The sequence below is a fragment of the Callospermophilus lateralis genome, chromosome 2 (assembly GCF_048772815.1).
Source record: "Callospermophilus lateralis isolate mCalLat2 chromosome 2, mCalLat2.hap1, whole genome shotgun sequence".
NCBI classification, from domain to species: Eukaryota; Metazoa; Chordata; class Mammalia; order Rodentia; family Sciuridae; genus Callospermophilus; species Callospermophilus lateralis.
In genome coordinates, this window is record NC_135306.1 from 19,212,127 (window position 1) to 19,229,521 (window position 17,395).

General features: G+C 42.6%; 1 protein-coding gene across 1 annotated transcript; it reads right to left on the minus strand.

Moving 5' to 3' along the window:
- Nucleotides 1–7,166: 7,166 nt before the first annotated feature.
- On the minus strand, nucleotides 7,167–17,094 carry Atp6v1g1 (ATPase H+ transporting V1 subunit G1). Its single transcript, XM_076843164.1, has 3 exons — nucleotides 16,934–17,094; nucleotides 11,639–11,739; nucleotides 7,167–7,957 (listed from the first exon to the last, which is right to left on the minus strand). Exons 1-3 carry the CDS (start codon nucleotides 17,013–17,015, stop codon nucleotides 7,784–7,786), a joined length of 357 nt encoding a protein of 118 aa, XP_076699279.1. The 5' UTR covers nucleotides 17,016–17,094; the 3' UTR covers nucleotides 7,167–7,783.
- Nucleotides 17,095–17,395: the final 301 nt, after the last annotated feature.

Consider the following 17,395-nt stretch of genomic DNA (forward strand, 5'->3'; position numbering starts at 1 on the left):
TCAATCCTCAGCACCACATAAAAATAAAATAATAAAATTAGCATTGAGTACCTGCTGAATTATATAGGCATTATATTGGACAGTAGTGAGCAATTTAGGGGCATGGAAAGAAGTGACCCAAGGATATAGGAGCTTTACTAAATGCTGATAGGATGTTGAAAGGGATCCTGCAACAAGGATCCCCATCTCGCTACCCTGCCTCTCGGCCAAGGCCTAAGGCCTACCTCCTCCATAAGGCCAGAGCTAGTCCTCCGGTGCTTCTGGCCGGGCTGCCTTCACACTTCTTTCTCACTGCTGGTCACTTCACCATGATTCATGTTGACACATCAGCATCCACACCACAGAGACACAGAAGAGCCAGCCGACCAGGCTCTAATAACTGACAGGTGAACTTCAATCTCTTTATGGAAGGGAGATACTGCCTGCCCAAGTGGGAGTCTGAAATGGCGAGGTGCCGAGCAGAATGTAGTCCATAAAAATGAGGCGCATTCTTGGCGAGCAAGGCATCGTGTGTGTTGCATCCCTGAACCTCCTGCATATGACAATCCTGGCACTATGCCCGGAGGGAGTGGGAGCTCCGTGTAGAATGGAGAAAGGGCAATAAAATCCCAAAGTTGGAAAGCCGACGTCAGCTGTCAGCTGCGACAACTTGATGGACTCACAAGGGCCTTTGTGGTGATCTCAAGCTGCTCCCCACCCCAGCCTACCCAGGACTGACCTTTACCCACCCTCCCCAACAAGTCCCTCAATACCCGAAGCTCCAGGATCACAGTCTCTCAGTTCCTCCTACACCTCATGTTCTCTCTCACTTCCAGTTCTGTGGTTGCCATCCCCTGTCCATCTGGAAGGTTATCCCCAAACCCTATCCCCACCTCAGCACCTGACTAACCAGCTCATTCTCAAGGCTTAGCCCTTTCCTGTCCCAGGCAGTCCCTCTTCTCACTCATCTAACCTCCACCTATATCCTCTCACATGGTGTGGTCATTGTCACTTCTCCTTTCCCAAAAAGAGAATGAACCTTTTGGACACAGGCTGCTGCTGCCCTTGGGCAGAGCTGTCCCAGCACTCTGCCCTCAGCAGGTGGTCAGTGCATCTGCTGCAGTGAATGAACACACACAATGAAATCAGAAGGGCCTCAACTACAGGATAAAAATCCAAATCCAAATAACCAGGAGCCCCAGACTTAGCCACTCTTCTCAGAAGACTCTCCTCTCCCTGCTGTGTTTACAGCAAGGGCTACAGACTCCTATCTGAGGACTAGCAGCCAACACTATTTGGCAACCTGGATGAAGTAACAGAATGAACTTCTTTCCAGCCTGGCAGAACCTTAAATTGTTGCAGCAGATGGTAGAGGAGGGAGCCTCAGGACTGCTGGGTGAGTATGTGAAAGGCAAAGATCAAAAACTAGATCTTTTGTTTTGGAATTGGTCTGCCAATTACATATTCACTGACTTTTAAAAACATCACTTGACACGAAATGTAGCCACAGCCTGTACAAACTGAACTAAATCATACAGCAATTCAGGCTAGAAAGTCAAGCATACCCAAGTTCAAATACAAGCTTTGGCACTAATTAGCTGTGACCTTGTGCAATCGACTTGATCTCTCTAAGCTTCAGTCTCCTTATTATAAAATAGAAAAAATAATATCTACCTCAGAGAGGTGGTGAGAAAATTTAAGTTATGAATATAAAGCACCTTGAATTGTTATGGATGTTCTTCAATGTGAACTACTTAAAAATTATTTCCAAAAGTGTGTCTTAAAGTTAACTTCTATGGCTAGTGACTCCATGAGATTCATTTCAATTCCTGGAATTCACATCACCAAATAATGAATTCATCTCCAGGATATCCATGATGTAAGTTGACAGCACCTGAGAGCTTGGGACTCAAACACACAGCTGTCCTTGTCAGGAGGTGTGCTGGGGTTAACACAAATCACATGCTGGTTATCAGAAAACTGGGTCAAACCTGAAGAAAAATGACTCTGAATTCCTGTCAGAAGGCCAACATCCATCCAGGGAATGTCAAGGGTCTGTTTCTATACTATATACAGAAAGATAAGTGCCAGGGACAGGAATAAAGGGTAGGGTGGAGCATTGGGAGAGAAGGGAAGGACAACTGAAGGTAACTGGGCTGGGCACAGTGGCACACACCCATAATCCCAGCTTCTCAGGCGTCTGAGACAGTAGGATCCCAAGTCTGAGGCCAGCCTCAGCAACTTAGTGAGAAACTGTCTCAAAATATAAAGGGCTGGGGATGTAGTTCAGTGATAGAGTGCTTGCCAGCATGCACAGGATCCGCTGGGATCAATTCCAATACCTCAAATAATAATAATAATAATACAAAAAAGGAAATTGAGCTTTTAACTAGAGAACTAGATTGTTTTCTCATCCTTAAAAACATAAGACAACAGTAGGCAACCCAATCATGCACCCTGCACCCCAGACAGCTCCTCTCCTGATCTTCAACTGCTGCCATCTGTTCTAAAATGTTGCCACTCTTCCCTTTATAAATTATTTTCAAGTAGAAAGGGGGGTTGCCTGTCCCCGGCTCTCCAAGCCTACCCCTCCCCATCAATCATCCCCACAAACACAGTAAACCATGGCCTTCACTTCACACTTGACCTAGGAGCCAGTGTCATTTAAAGTTAAAAGCCAGAGAAGGCAGATGTTGACATCATGATCTGTCAGCTTCCTCTCCCCAAACCACTAGACTGGCCAAAACATTCAGTAAACAGCATGCCTAGCTGGCCGCTTAAAACCTGCCTATTTGCCCAGGGAAGAGAAACGAAAGCAAAACTAGAACTGCCTGCTTGTATGGACGCTATTTCAGTCAGTCATTTCACTGAAGTGACGGGAGATCAGTCGACAGGAGGAAAACACTCTGACACCTGCCAGATTATCTCTGAAGGAAAGGAAAAAATAAAAGGTGAAAAATGAGAGGCCTGTAAGAAATCATCAAAGCACATCCTTTCCATCAGACGGCTGAAGTTGACTTCCAGCACCATCAATCTTCTTGAGTAGAAAGGCCAAATAGGCCAGAATGAAAAAGAAAAGCAGAATGTTAGTTGCAGGCCTCACTCAACCAGTCCCAGAAGCTCACCAGGGTTAGAGGAAGCTCAGTACCCCAGAGCCTAAGACAGAGCACGGTAAGTTTTGTTTTTCTGGTGCTAGAGCTGAACCAGTGCCTCCAGCCCACATGCTAGGCAAGTACTCTCTATTTTAATACAGTCACCCTAAATTACCCGAGCTGGCCTTGAACTTGTGATACTCTTGCCTCAGCCCCTACAGTAGCTGGTATTACAGGCAAATACCACCACACCCAGCAAACAAGGCAAGTTTTTGCTTGCAACCTGCAGGCTGCCCTTGACATCAGACTGACACTTCTTTGCTCTGTGACCTTAAATATCCTCTAAGCCTCTGGGCCTCAATTTTCCCATCCAGAGAAGTATGCCTAACCTGCAGGGCTGTATAAAGTGCCCAGAACATAGGGATGTAGGTGAGTGGCAGAGTGCTTTCCTAAAATGTGCAAGGTCCTGGGTTCAATCTCCAGTACTGCAAAACTAAAATTCCGTAATTGAAGTGCTCAGAACACAATAAGCCTCCCTCACTAGACACATGCAGAGATTTGATTAGGGCCTCTGATGAGTTACTTCACCTTTCTCAAGTTTTTCCGCTATCAGTGATGGGAGTGGCTATTCAGGGAATTTGTGTAAGATGTTACCCACAAGGTTACACAATGCCTTACTGTAAGCTATTTTATGCTGTCCATCAGGGAGAACTTTAGTAAGTCTGAGCCATGGCACGGAATGGAATGGTAGGGTTTTTTTTCTTTTTTGGGGGGATGGGGGGTGGGTTACTGGGGATTGAACTCAGGCGCACGCAGCCACTGAGCCACATCCCCAGCCCTATTCTGTATTTTATCTAGAGACAGGGTCTCACTGAGTTGCTTAGCACCTCACTTTTGCTGAGGCTGGCTTTGAACTCACCATCCTCCTATCTCAGCCTCCTGAGCTGCTGGCTGTGATCACAGGCGTGCACCATTACGCCCAGCTCGAATGGTCAGTTTGTAGGCTTGTAACAAGCAATACTAGGAACAACCTCCACTCCAGGCAACTGTAGAACTGCCCAATGTGCAATTCAGGAGCATCCATTCAGAAACTGGAGGTCAAGAACCACATGGATGAGATACAGTGAAGGAACAGTTACGAAGCATAGTCCTGAAAGCATGCAAAGACTCTAAAGATGCTCAGGAAACTTGGCTCTTCCACTGCACATCCTTGGGCTGCTTCCTTAACCCCTCTCTGCCTCAAATCCAGTAAGAGTTGCTGAGGATTCAGTTGGTTAGTATAAATGCAGAAGTTTCTAGAACACTAGCTGATAGGTAGAAAGCTAATGGGTGTAGCTCAGTGGTAGAGGGCCTAACCTGTGCAAGATCCTAGCACCATAAAAAAGAAAAAGAGGGACAGAAGCAACAATTTTTACTCCCTGAATGTCCATAGTCCCCACTTACTGCACAGTCTTCCTTTCAATTAGGTTGGTCACATCACTCACATTGGTCAATGGGCTAAGAGCAAGTGTCATGTGTCATTTAAGGGCTGTAGCATACAAGAGTCGATGTCTGTGTCAACTTTTTCTTCCCATCTCTGCCATCATGAAAATGATGTGCTGAGATGGTAAAGCTATCAAGTTTCCTTGATGCTGCCCAACTTATATCATCCTTGGCAAGAAACAAACCTCTGTTGTACTGTTAACTAAGGAAGCATTTGCTGAGCACCTGGAATATTCAGGCACCATATGTAGTGCTTTGGTTTTTGTTTTCTATTTATCATTTTCTTTTTGCTTTAGAATAGTTCTAGTCTGGGGACACTTTTGGCTCCTGGGGATATTTGGCACTATCTGGGGGCATTTTTGATTGTCACAACTGGAGAGTCCCTTACTGGCATTTAGTGGCTAGAGAACAGGGTCTCTGCTCAACAGCCCTACTGTGGATTAAATGCATAAAAATAAAAAGCCTCCTTTTGAGGCCCTGACCCTACCTCCTTTTCCAGAGATAAACATTCTTCTGACATTTCTTCTACTTCCAGATATACTCTGCTTATAGGCACTTGTATGTCCTTTCTAGCCTTTTTTACCCAGGTGGAACAAATCACACGATCTGTATAGATATACTCAAGTTCATTCCACATAATCACCACCATGCCTGCCTCACCCTCTCTGCTCTCTGGTAAAGTGCCTTACAGATGCCAATTTCTCAGGGAAGACCATAACATAAGCCCTTTCCCTGAGAATTCCCAAGGGTTTTAAGAAAACCTTAGCTCAGGGACCACCCCCAGAGATTCAACGGACTAGGAAGGACCAGAGCACCTACCAGTTCCCTGGGGAATAACCAGGACTGAGAACTACAATGAATCCATCTACCTAAGTACGGGATCTCAAGTACTTTAGACCACTCTGGGACCTCACTCTTCCCAGACCTTCTCAATTCTCTATTCCCTCCCTTCCAGCATTTAAACATGCTACCACCTCCCTCCAGCCAGCGGGTCCATCAGCTACCCCCGCACCTCTCCTTCTCATAATCACACCTCCTACGTTCACTTTTCAAATCAATTAGGTCAGTCAACTCTTTAACTTTTGTCTAACCAGCACACTCCTTTTGAAATATTCCTCTTTTAGCTTGTGAGTAGCAATACTGATCTGCTGGGCTCAACCCTACTAATCCATCAACATACTGAGGACAAGGTTAAAAAAAAAAAAAAAAATGGGTTTAAAGGGGGTGGGCAGCTCGAGTGATACAGTACTTGCCTAGCATGTGCAAAAGCACCAAAAAGGTGGGGAGGGCCTCAAACCAGTGAATATAAGTGTTGATTCACATTCTTCCACTGGGAAATCTTTATTGGCGGAGGTATAAGTGCAGGTTAGAACTGCTATGCTCAGCAATGCCAAGCATGAGGCCTTAACAAACCTGAGTACAGTTTGGAACACATTAAAATGGAGATGTATATTAGACACCCAGGTCTAAATGTCAAATATGCAATTTGAAGACTGGAGTTCGAGAAAGATGGGATAAATATGTAAATCTTCAACATAACTTATTTTAATCTACAAAATGAGAACCAGGCATGGTGGTGAAGGCCTGTAATCCCAGTGACTTGGGAGGCTGCCGCAGGAGGTTCCCAAGTTCCAAGGCCAGCCTCAACAACTTAGAAAGACACTGTCTCAAAATAAAATTTAAAAAGGGTGTAGCTCAGTGATAGAGCCCTCAAGGTCAATCCCCATACCACAAAAATAAATACATAAGAATGAAAGAAATGAAATGAAATAAAGGTGTTCTCACCAAGGAAATGTAGAGAAGTCCAAACACACAACCCTGGGAAGACATGAGCAATCAGGAAGAAACCTAGAAGAAGCACACCACTGCATAATGGAAGCAAAGAAAATGATCCAAGGGAGAAGTGGTCAAAACTTGACTGAAGGTAAAGCAGGAAAAGCATGATTTTCTCAATATGGACGTCACTGCTGGATCTGACAGTTTCAGCAAGACTGGAGTATTTTAAACAGTATTTTAAACAAAATTGAAAAGCTCATACAGTAAACCCTTCTGAGGCCTTCAACTCTAAAGAGGAACAGAGAAATTGGAATAGTAACTAGAGAGAAGTGGCTTAAGATTTAATCATCCTGAAGCACTTGAGACTTTTTAAAAAAAATACCATCAACTTATTTCATACTGTTTTAGAATAAGCAAGGAAATCCCCCTGTGTTCTGTTTCAACTGTTTCTACCTCAGAAATTATTCTGCAAACAAAGAAAGATTGTCAGCTTACACAGGGCACAGGGCATTCAACTCTTAAGAGCTAATGAAGTCACTACAGTATTTCCCACATCATTTAGTCCACCAGGAAAGAAAGGTGCTCAGTAACTTGCCCAAGGGACCCACCACAGGTCCCTCAAAGAAAAGGCAAACACCAGACTCCTTGTTATTTTTCAAGAACAGTTAGAAGGTGAAATCATGAGTAATTTTCTTCCTGCTAAAAACGTACACCTTGAATGTTTTCTTCTAATTATGTATGTAAATGTGATGCCTATGTTAATTTTCTGGTGAAATTTCACACAACATCTGGGCCAAAGTGTATTTTGCATTATCAAAAAGGATGAACCAGAAGAGGTAAAATGTATGGTAAAGTCTTTACTTTTAAATGATTATGATCACACCAAATAATAACATGTAACAAATTCTTGAGTCCTATCATCTAGTAATTTTGATTAAAATAAACTAACAGCAGCCCAAACAAGTATGTTAGTATTCATTGTTCTAATCCTTAGTCAGAATGGACGACTTTAAGGCTGGCTGCTGCTTCAGACAAGTTACAAATAACTATTTACTACTTTTTCATAGATAAAGCCCCTGACCTTCAAGAAAGTATAAGGGAAAAAAATTATTTACTCCCTTTCTTTCTTCAAAGAATTGGTTTTTTTCTACTAGATCTAAGAAAGAAAAAGTCAACATTGATACATCCGTTGCTTGAGCTAGAAGGCATAGGAAAACAACAACACATACTAGTAAATTCCTAAGAAGGATGAGGTAAAAAGATGACACCTTTGGATAAGGACTAAGGCTGTACAAAGAAGCTAGATTTGCTACTCTCCAAAAGGGACCTACTATATCACAGAGAAATAATTTAATGCCTTTCTAAGAACAGAACCCAGGCTCTGCTAAAGCTCCACATTCCTCAAGGCACTTCACATTCTGAAGTGCTAACCAGGGAATAGGTGCTTCTTTCTCCTATCCATTTATGCGGTAGTTTTCATGGATTTCTGGTCGGATGTCGCAGACAAAAGCCAAGAGATTATCCAAGACTTCGTCCCTGTTCTGCCGGAAGTAGGTTTGCAGGATGGTCATCTTTTCCTGGGTCTCCTTCTCCACTTCAGTGCTGCAGCTGCCATGGGATCCCAGTGCCTGGAGTGGAGATGTAACGACACAGGGAATACCATTCAGTAAGCAATGAGCTAACTTCTGGAGAAACCCAAGCACATCAATGAATAAATCAGTAGTAGGTGCTGTGACCCTGCGACTGAAGACCAGGTGAGGAAACAGGCCTTCCCACGCAGAGTTAATAGGGAACTACATCCAGCAGAAAGCAAGCTGCAGAGCAGCTCCACTGCCAGGAAGTCACCCCAAAGAAACAGCCACATTTCTCCAAGGCCCATCATATAGCCTTAACTAAAGACTAGAATCAACCTAAAGACTCAATGCTACAGGCATGGTGGCACAGACCTGGGATCCTAGCATCTTAGGAGGTAGGAGGATCACTTGAGCCCAGGAGTCCCAAACAGAAAGACTCAACAACCAAGGACTGGTTAAGTCACAGAGCTTCTACACAACAAAATACTGTTAGCCAGGCAGGATAGTGCAAGGTGTAATCCCAGAGACACAAGAGGATCACAAGTTTGTGGCTCACCCCTGTAACGTAGTGAGATCCTGTCTCAAAATGAAATAAAGAGGACTGGCGGGGGGCAGGGAGCGGGGTCTGGGGATATAGCTCAGTTGGTAGAGTGCTTGCCTTACATGCACAAGGCCCTGAGTTCAATCCCCAGAACCACCAAAAAAAAAAAAAAAAAAAAAAAGGACTGTAGCTCAGTAATAAGAGTGCCCCTGGGTTCAATCTTTACTACCACACACACAAACAAACAAATGGAAGAGAATACTGCTCAGCAATATGAAATGAACTGCAAAATATGCAGTTAAGGGAGAGGAGAAGCAACACATAGTATCAGTGTAATTAGTATTCATGTATTTTTGCTGTGGTTTTAAAAAGTGGGAAGCATTATTTAAAAAAAAAAAAAACTATAATAAACACAAGGAAAATGAAACTTAAGAGGAATATTAATATAATATAATAAACACAAGGAGGTTTACCACCACCAATGTTTTAACTCTAAAGTTCAGCAAATTCACCAATTGAATTTTACATGAATATGACAGCTGTTCTTTCAAATATACCCAGAAGAAAACAAAAAAGAGTGTGAGGCAGGAGGATTGGAAGTTTGAGGCCAGCCTCAGAAATAAAACTTAAAATGGTAAGTGGCAGGGCTGGGGATGTCACTCAGAGGTAAAGTGCTCCTGGATTCAATCTCCAATACCAAACAAAAACACCACCAGCAGTGACTTGCTTTGAGGAGGATCCGAGGCTAGGTGAGAGGGAAACTAATTTCTCACTGGTGCTCTTTTTATAAGTATATATCTTAATTCTTCTTCCCCCACCTGCCCCGCTTCTGTTTTTTTATTGGTACTTAGGATTGAACCCAGAGTGTTTTATCACTGAGCCCATGCCCAGCCTTTTTTTTTTTTTTTTTTTCCTTTTTCCTCTTTTTATTTTGAGATAGAGTTTTGCTAAATTGCTGAGGCTGGCCTCGAACTTGTGATCCTCCTGTCCCAGCCTCCATAGTTGCTGGGATTACAGGTGTATGCCATGACACCAGGGTTAACCATTCAGTTCTTCTATTCACAAACTAACACATAATGATTTGTGAGTTTCCTTTTACTTACTTTTTTTTTTTTTTTTTTTTTGTAGTTGTAGATGGACAGAATGCCTTTATTTTGTTAATTTTTATGTGGTGCTGAAGATAGAACCCAGTGCCTCACACATGCCAGGCAAGCACTTTGCCACTGAGCTACAGCCCCAGCCCTCCTTTTACTTTCTATAGTCTTTAAAATATAGTTGGCTTTTTGTTAACTGCCATACCTACTTACCATAACTTGACCAATCAGGTTCCAGAGGACCTAATTTTAACATTTTTCACTGCCTAATCTTCTCTTGCATCATTTTATTAAGATACACACATATATATAAGCTAACAACAATATCCCTTCGTGTTTGTATAATATTAGTTTTCAAAGCACTCTTGCACATTACTTCTCTCCAGAACCTATTGAGGAAGCAATCAACCCACTTTTTAGAAATTGGGAAACTAAGGCTCAAAAGGCAAAATGAATACACAAAGATTCAAACTCAAAGTCTTCCAAGTTCAAACTTAGGACTCTTCATACTATGAGTGTTTGTAATACAGAAATAAACTGTTTCATAACTGCTTAGCTGAAATACTTAAAACAGCTTAGATTTTTACACAGGATTATAGGGAGAAAAAACTATTACCTCTGTTCCACAAATATAAATTGTATTATGCCAAGCTCCAGTAATTTGTCATAGAATACTGTTACCATAGAACACTCTTAAGAAAAACACACAGCTTGTGCTTTACAATGTAACACTGATACCACCTCCATAAGCAACTGTAGCACTAAAGGTAAAAATATGGACATAAGATGGCTGACCTGACACAGAAGATTATTATTTTGTGTGCTGACAACTTGCAGTAATAATCAGCCCCATCAGAAAAACAGTTTTAAGCTTAAAAACTCTGTAATTTCCCAGTGCAAAGATGACTGCAACTTTGTATCTCAATGCTAGGAGGAAGCCATCTGCTTTCACTCCCTAGACTTGGACCTGGAAGAGTGTGTACCTCAAACTACTGGGAGCCAGTGCAGAATGTGAAAATGAAGCACACAGAGGAAGAGGCAGAGCTGAGAGATAGAAAAGAGTCCTGAGGCATTATTTAAGCTCCTGGATCAAGAGTCTTTCATCTGGGTCTTTAATTATATAGGTCAATAAATTGTGAAGCAGTTTGAATTGTGTTTTTTCTGCTACCTGGATCTGAGAATCCTGGCAGCATTTCTTTTCACTGTGAAATTCTCCTCCATTCATTCCCCTTTATAGAATTTTCCTTGCATCCCTTGTATTGCTGAGATCTGGTTTTGTACCATGACTGCATGCATCACAGAAGTCCATGCTGGTTGTAGACATCTCTACGTACTTTACTAATGGGGGCTCCAATCCATTTATGTTCATGATCATCACAGTACTTTTCACAGCTATTATGTCTGCATGACTTGCATTTTATTATTGAGTCTCTCAGACAGTAAGCTAAGCTCCACGAGGGCAAGAACCATGTTATTTCTAATTACTGCTGATCCCCCAGTACCCAGCATACCACCTGGTACATGTTAACTGTTTTAACAGATTACTTGATAAATGACTGAATAAATGAAGATGAGGAGTCAATGTTAAAAAAAAAAAACAACTAAATAGATAAAACTGATCATCTTAAAAGATTCAGCCTGAGTATCCAACAAAACATTCAAGCCAGGCACACATTGGTGCGTGCCTGTAATCTCAGCGAGGCCCTACAACTGGGGAACTAAAGACAGGAAGTCTGCCAGTTTGAGGACAGCCTCAGCGACTTTGCAAGACCCTGTCTCAAAATAAAAAATAATAAAAGACTGGGGATATAGGTTCAATCTCTAGTATCAAAAAAAAAAAAAAAAAAAAAAGAGAGAGAAAGAAATTAAAAGAAAATCTGGGCTCCAGGTATGGTTCAGTGGCATGAGTACCTGCTAGCAGCAAGATCCAGGGTTTGATCCCCAGCACAAGAAAAAAAATAAACAAGTAAGTAAATAAAATACAATAATTAAAATTTTAAAACTACTAGAATTAGAATCTCTATCTAAGCCATGAAGAATTATTTTTAGAGTGGGGGGACAGAGGAAATTAAAGCAAAAACGTGAAGAAACAGGACCCACCGCAGCTTCCTTGGCCTTGAACTCTTTCTCCCTCTGCAGGCGGTACTGTTCAATTTCAGCCTGAGCTTCTTCTTTGGCCTGCTTCAACCTCCGATTCTTTCCTGTTTTCAAAGGAGAAAGCTACATCAGGAAATGTTAAAAGACAAATAAAAAAGCAAGTGGACACTGAGATGGTGAATTTTAACAGTGAACAGAAAAAAACTTAAGGCACAGCCCCAAGAGGTACACATTCTGAATTCCCTGAAAGGGGGAATTCAGAACTAACATTTAGGTTTCTGCCTTCTACATGTTATAAGTGATCAGATAAATCTGAATGCCTTCATTGGCTGAGATTCATTGAAGCTCAGTGGTAGAGTATTTGCCTAGCATGCCCAAGGCAATGGGTTTGATCCCCTGGAATGGGGTGGGGGGGGGCGAGGGGGCGGGGAGTCTTCCATAACTACATCCCATTAAAATGACAGGGGAAATAAAAATAAGATGTGTCAGAATATTTTCTCAATCTCAACTACTAAGAACCAACATAAAACCAGACATGATAGCACATGCTTATGGTCCCAGCTACTTGGTAGGCTGAGACAGGAGACAGGATCATTGCATTCAGGAGTTCAAGACCAGCCTGGGCAAGAGCAAGACCTTGTCTTTTAAAAAAAAAAAAAAAAAAAGATGGGTGGCATTAGCTCTCTGGGGAACTCTTTCACTGCCCAAGAAGTAAACACCTAACTTGCTGATGGCAACTGGAGCTCTGCTCAGGAGCTTACAGAAGAGGCTAATATATTCCCAAGGGACATCAAACTAAAATATAACTAATGAAACAGATGATGTAACACTAGAAACTAAAAACCATACTTGTAGCAAGGAAGTAAGCAAAGTACTGAGTGGAAAGAAGGCTGAGTGGGGAGTGAAACAGCAGGAGGAGCTGAGAGGCCAGGGGAACCAGGGTTTCTGGTCTCCAGGAGACAGCAGTTTAATATACAGCTGGAAAAAAACCTAACACATATTGTCTAGCTAACACATATTGCTTGTTTTGACTAGCTGCTCGCCAAGCTTCTTGGATACCCAGAAGGAATTAAAAAAAAAAAAAAAAAAAGGAGGCAGTCCAAGATTATCAATCAGTGTTTATATAATTCGGGGCAAAAGACAACACCCTGCATCTAAAACTAAGCTATTATATATATCTCGGTAGTATCAACTGTCCAGCCCAGTTAACCTATGTGGAGGAATGAAACTGATTTATCCAGCTACTGATTAAGAACACAACCCTGGACCTGTAATGACCCAATGTCATCAACATTCCATAGTCTGAAACAATTAACAAGTCTCTCTAAACTATTTCTGCAAGTTTCTATTTATGACAGTATTATTTTGGGCTTACTACTGTAGGCTTCAATTCACCTGAACCTCAATCCTTCACACACATTCTTCCCATAAGTATAGTGAGCCATATTTCAAAGCCAAAAACATCTTCCAAACCAATAAGCTACAAAACATTTATGGCCCAAACTTTATGAAGTAGCTCCACCTTATTTCACAGTATATCACTCCCAACTCCCAGGGCTTCCTAAATAATCACTTAATACCATTTCTGACTTTCAGCACCCCAATGAGATTAAACCATAACACATTTTTTTTTTAAATTTTAAATCCAAAGCAATGACTTCATGAAATCATTTTATTTATTTTTATTTATTTTTTATTGGTTATTCAAAACATTACAAAGATTACAGAATCACATCGGTTACACATCCACATTTTTACATAATACCCTATTAGTAACTGTTGTATTCTGCTACCTTTCCTATCCTCTACTATCCCCCCTCCCCTCCCCTCCCATCTTTTCTCTCTACCCCATCTACTGTAATTCATTTCTCTCCTTATTTTTTTCCCATTTCCCTCACAAACTCTTATATGTAATTTTGTATAACAATGAGGGTCTCCTTCCATTTCCATGCAATTTCCCTTTTCTCTCTCTTTCCCTCCCACCTCATGACTCTGTTTAATGTTAATCTTTTCCTCCTGCTCTTCCTCCCTGCTCTGTTCTTAGTTGCTCTCATTATATCAAAGAAGACATTTGGCATTTGTTTTTTAGGGATTGGCTAGCTTCACTTAGCATAATCTGCTCTAATGCCATCCATTTCCCTGCAAATTCCATGATTTTGTCATTTCTTAGTGCTGCGTAGTACTCCATTATGTATAAATGCCGCATTTTTTTTATCCATTCATCTATTGAGGGGCATCGGGGTTGGTTCCACAGTCTAGCTATTGTGAATTGTGCTGCTATGAATATCGATGTGGCAGTATCCCTGTAGTACGCTCTTTTAAGGTCTTCAGGGAATAGTCCGAGAAGGGCAATAGCTGGGTCAAATGGTGGTTCCATTCCCAGCTTTCCCAGGAATCTGCCTACTGCTTTCCATATTGGCCGCACCAATCTGCAGTCCCACCAGCAATGTACAAGAGTACCCTTTTCCCCACATCCTCGCCAGCACTTGTTGTTGTTTGACTTCATAATGGCTGCCAATCTTACTGGAGTGAGATGGTATCTTAGGGTGGTTTTGATTTGCATTTCTCTGACTGCTAAAGATGGTGAGCATTTTTTCATGTACTTGTTGATTGATTGTATGTCCTCTGAGAAGTGTCTGTTCAGGTCTTTGGCCCATTTGTTGATTGGGTTATTTGTTTTCTTATTGTTTAATTTTTTGAGTTCTTTAAATACTCTGGATATTAGGGCTCTATCTGAAGTGTGAGGAGTAAAAATTTGTTCCCATGATGTAGGCTCCCTGTTTACCTCTTTTATTGTTTCTCTTGCTGAGAAAAAATTTTTTAGTTTAAGTAAGTCCCATTTGTTGATTCTTGTTATTAACTCTTGTGCTATGGGTGTCCTATTGAGGAATTTGGAGCCCGACCCCACAATATGTAGATCGGAGCCAACCTTTTCTTCTATCAGACGCATAGTCTCTGATTTGATATCAAGCTCCTTGATCCATTTTGAGTTAACTTTTGTGCATGGCGAGAGGAGGGGGTTCAGTTTCATTTTGTTGCATATGGATTTCCAGTTTTCCCAGCACCATTTGTTGAAGATGCTATCCTTCCTCCATTGCATGCTTTTAGCCCCTTTATCAAATATAAGATAGTTGTAATTTTGTGGATTGGTTTCTGTGTCCTCTATTCTATACCATTGGTCCACCCGCCTGTTTTGGTACCAGTACCATGCTGTTTTTGTTACTACTGCTTTGTAGTACAGTTTGATATCTGATATCGCTACACCTCCTGATTCACACTTCCTGCTTAGAATTGCTTTTGCTATTCTGGGTCTTTTGTTTTTCCATATGAATTTCATGATTGCTTTATCTAATGAAATCATTTTATTTTACATCATGTGCTACCTCTTCCCAACTCTTAAATGAGCAAGCCAACCATAGTCACAGATCCAGAAAGGAATTTTTTTTTCAAATTTCAAAGCACTATTGATAACATTTTAAAATGTGTATTTGTCACTTAAAACAAACATATTCAGCAAATTAGAGCTCTCAGAGATACAAGACCTTGCACCAGGCTTAACAGTAGAGAAAGATGTAAAACATGACCTCCTACTTCCAAAGAACTCAGTCAGCTATTCTTACCATTTTCCAAGTATTTGTCCCTGCACTTCCCCTAAATAGCCTCCCATGCTTCCCAATAAATAAACGTCTGTTCCTGATGAGACTCACTAGACAAACTCTAAAGAAGTCATTCTGGAAATACTGTATCAAGGGCATGACTGAAATAATGCTACAAAGAACACAAAACTTCCAGTCACCAAAGCAGTGCCGGGAGCTTCTTTCCAGCCCTAGCACCCTAGAAAAAAAGCATTTCCTAGGAAATAAAGAGTATAATAATCCTCCCCACATCCATGCTTGAAATGCACTTGGAGGTGGGCTATCAGAGTCTTATACTAAAACAAACTCTAAGGAATTACTCAAAGTAATTTCTTGGTACTTTTACCCTGGCATAGGAAAGGAGGCTCTAAACTTCAACTATGCTGCTTTCCAGCATGTAGTCAAATCATTTCTCACAGCCTCATTTTATAATCTGTAAAATGGGAGCAGACACATCTTTGCTTCTGATGAAAAATGGGATAAAGCTAAATTAGACACAGTCCCCACTTCACAGAACTTAGCCTTGTGTTGAGCCATGTACATACACAGGTTACTGCACTTCTATGACAGAAATAAGCACTTGCAAGGGATTCCTAGCCTCATCCACTGGAATATGAATCAGGAAAGGCTTCCAGGAAGAACTGCTGACTAAATGTTGAGGTCTAAAGGAAGAATGACAAAGAATTAATAAATAAATAAAGGAAACTAACAGAAAAGAAGAGGGGGATGGGAAAAGATTCTTCCAATCAGAAGACCTATGCAAGGCTAGCAGGTAAAAACGAAGTTGTCTTAAAGGAATCAAACCGCTCCCCTGTGATGGAAGGCACTCAACGTGAGTGCCCAAAGTGAGAGATGGCAAGAACACAAAAGCAAAACCCAGAAGCGCTACCTCCAACCCATTAGGGAATCTGGGCTTTATTCTGCCGCCACTGGACATTTGTTGATTGGAAACATGGTGGGGCAGTCACGTTTGCATTTTACATGGATGACTGAAGTCCGGAGTGAGTACACAGTATAGCACTGGCTTCTTCCATTCCTCAGTGTAGACCAGAGGCACCTGTTAAACTCTTGAGCAACTCTACACTTCCACTTACCAGAAATGACCCTATCCAATATCTGCTTCCTTTGCGAGTAGGTGGAATACCATGATGGTGCTGCACCCATACTGTGCTGGCGCTTATTAGCCGCATTAAATTAAAAAAAAAAAAAAAAAGAATGAACGAGTTAGGCGGCTACAGAGGCCTCAAAGAAGTTGTGGTTCTCAGATACTGGTGGTAGAGATGGGGGGAAAGTGAACGGACAGACATATCTTGGCGTATCTAGGACTAAACGTGACCAACAAGGAAGAAAACTCGGGTTTGGAGTCTGAGCGATCCTGTGGATGGTGGCTCCCTTCACTGGGCCGGAGCCTTCCAGAGGCGCAGGTGGGAGGGGAGAGAGTCTGGACGGGCCACGCCTGGATCCCAAGAAGGACGGGAATCCATACCGTGTCCCCACCCTATTTACTATCCCACATCGACACCCAGGCCTTCCTGAGCCCCAGCTCCACCCAAAGGGCCTCGACAGTGACCCCGCAGCTCTGGCCTCAGCCGCCTCCCACCTCCCGCTGCCCGCGGCCTCCACCAGCTTCCACCCACGCCTGGCGGCGGGCCCTGAGACTCACGCTTGCGGGCCTCCGACACCTTCTCTGCGGCCCGCTTCTCCGCCTGCAGCAGCTGCTGGATCCCCTGCGACTGGCTGGCCATGGCTGCGGCGACTCAGAGGGCCAGGCAAACGGCCTAACTAACGCCACGGCCCCCGGGTCAGCTGACCCACCACCCAAGCTCTGCGCCTGCGCCTTGAGACAGCGCCACGCCCCGTCGTCACGTGACCCCAGCAGCGTCGCGTCAGCTGACGGTTTGGAAGTCCTAGGCTCACGCAGGATGGGGCGGGGAGGAGGAGCCTAAAAGGAGCGACGCAACTGCGCCTGCGCGGTGTCAGGGCTGTCTTCCCTAGTCCGGGCCCACCGACCGCCAAATCCTGTCACTTCGCTGGAGGTCCTTGTAGTCTCTCTGCTCTGTCGTGATTGCTCTATTCCCTTACTAGTATGCCCACATTAAAGTTCAGAGCCAAAGAATATCACTTT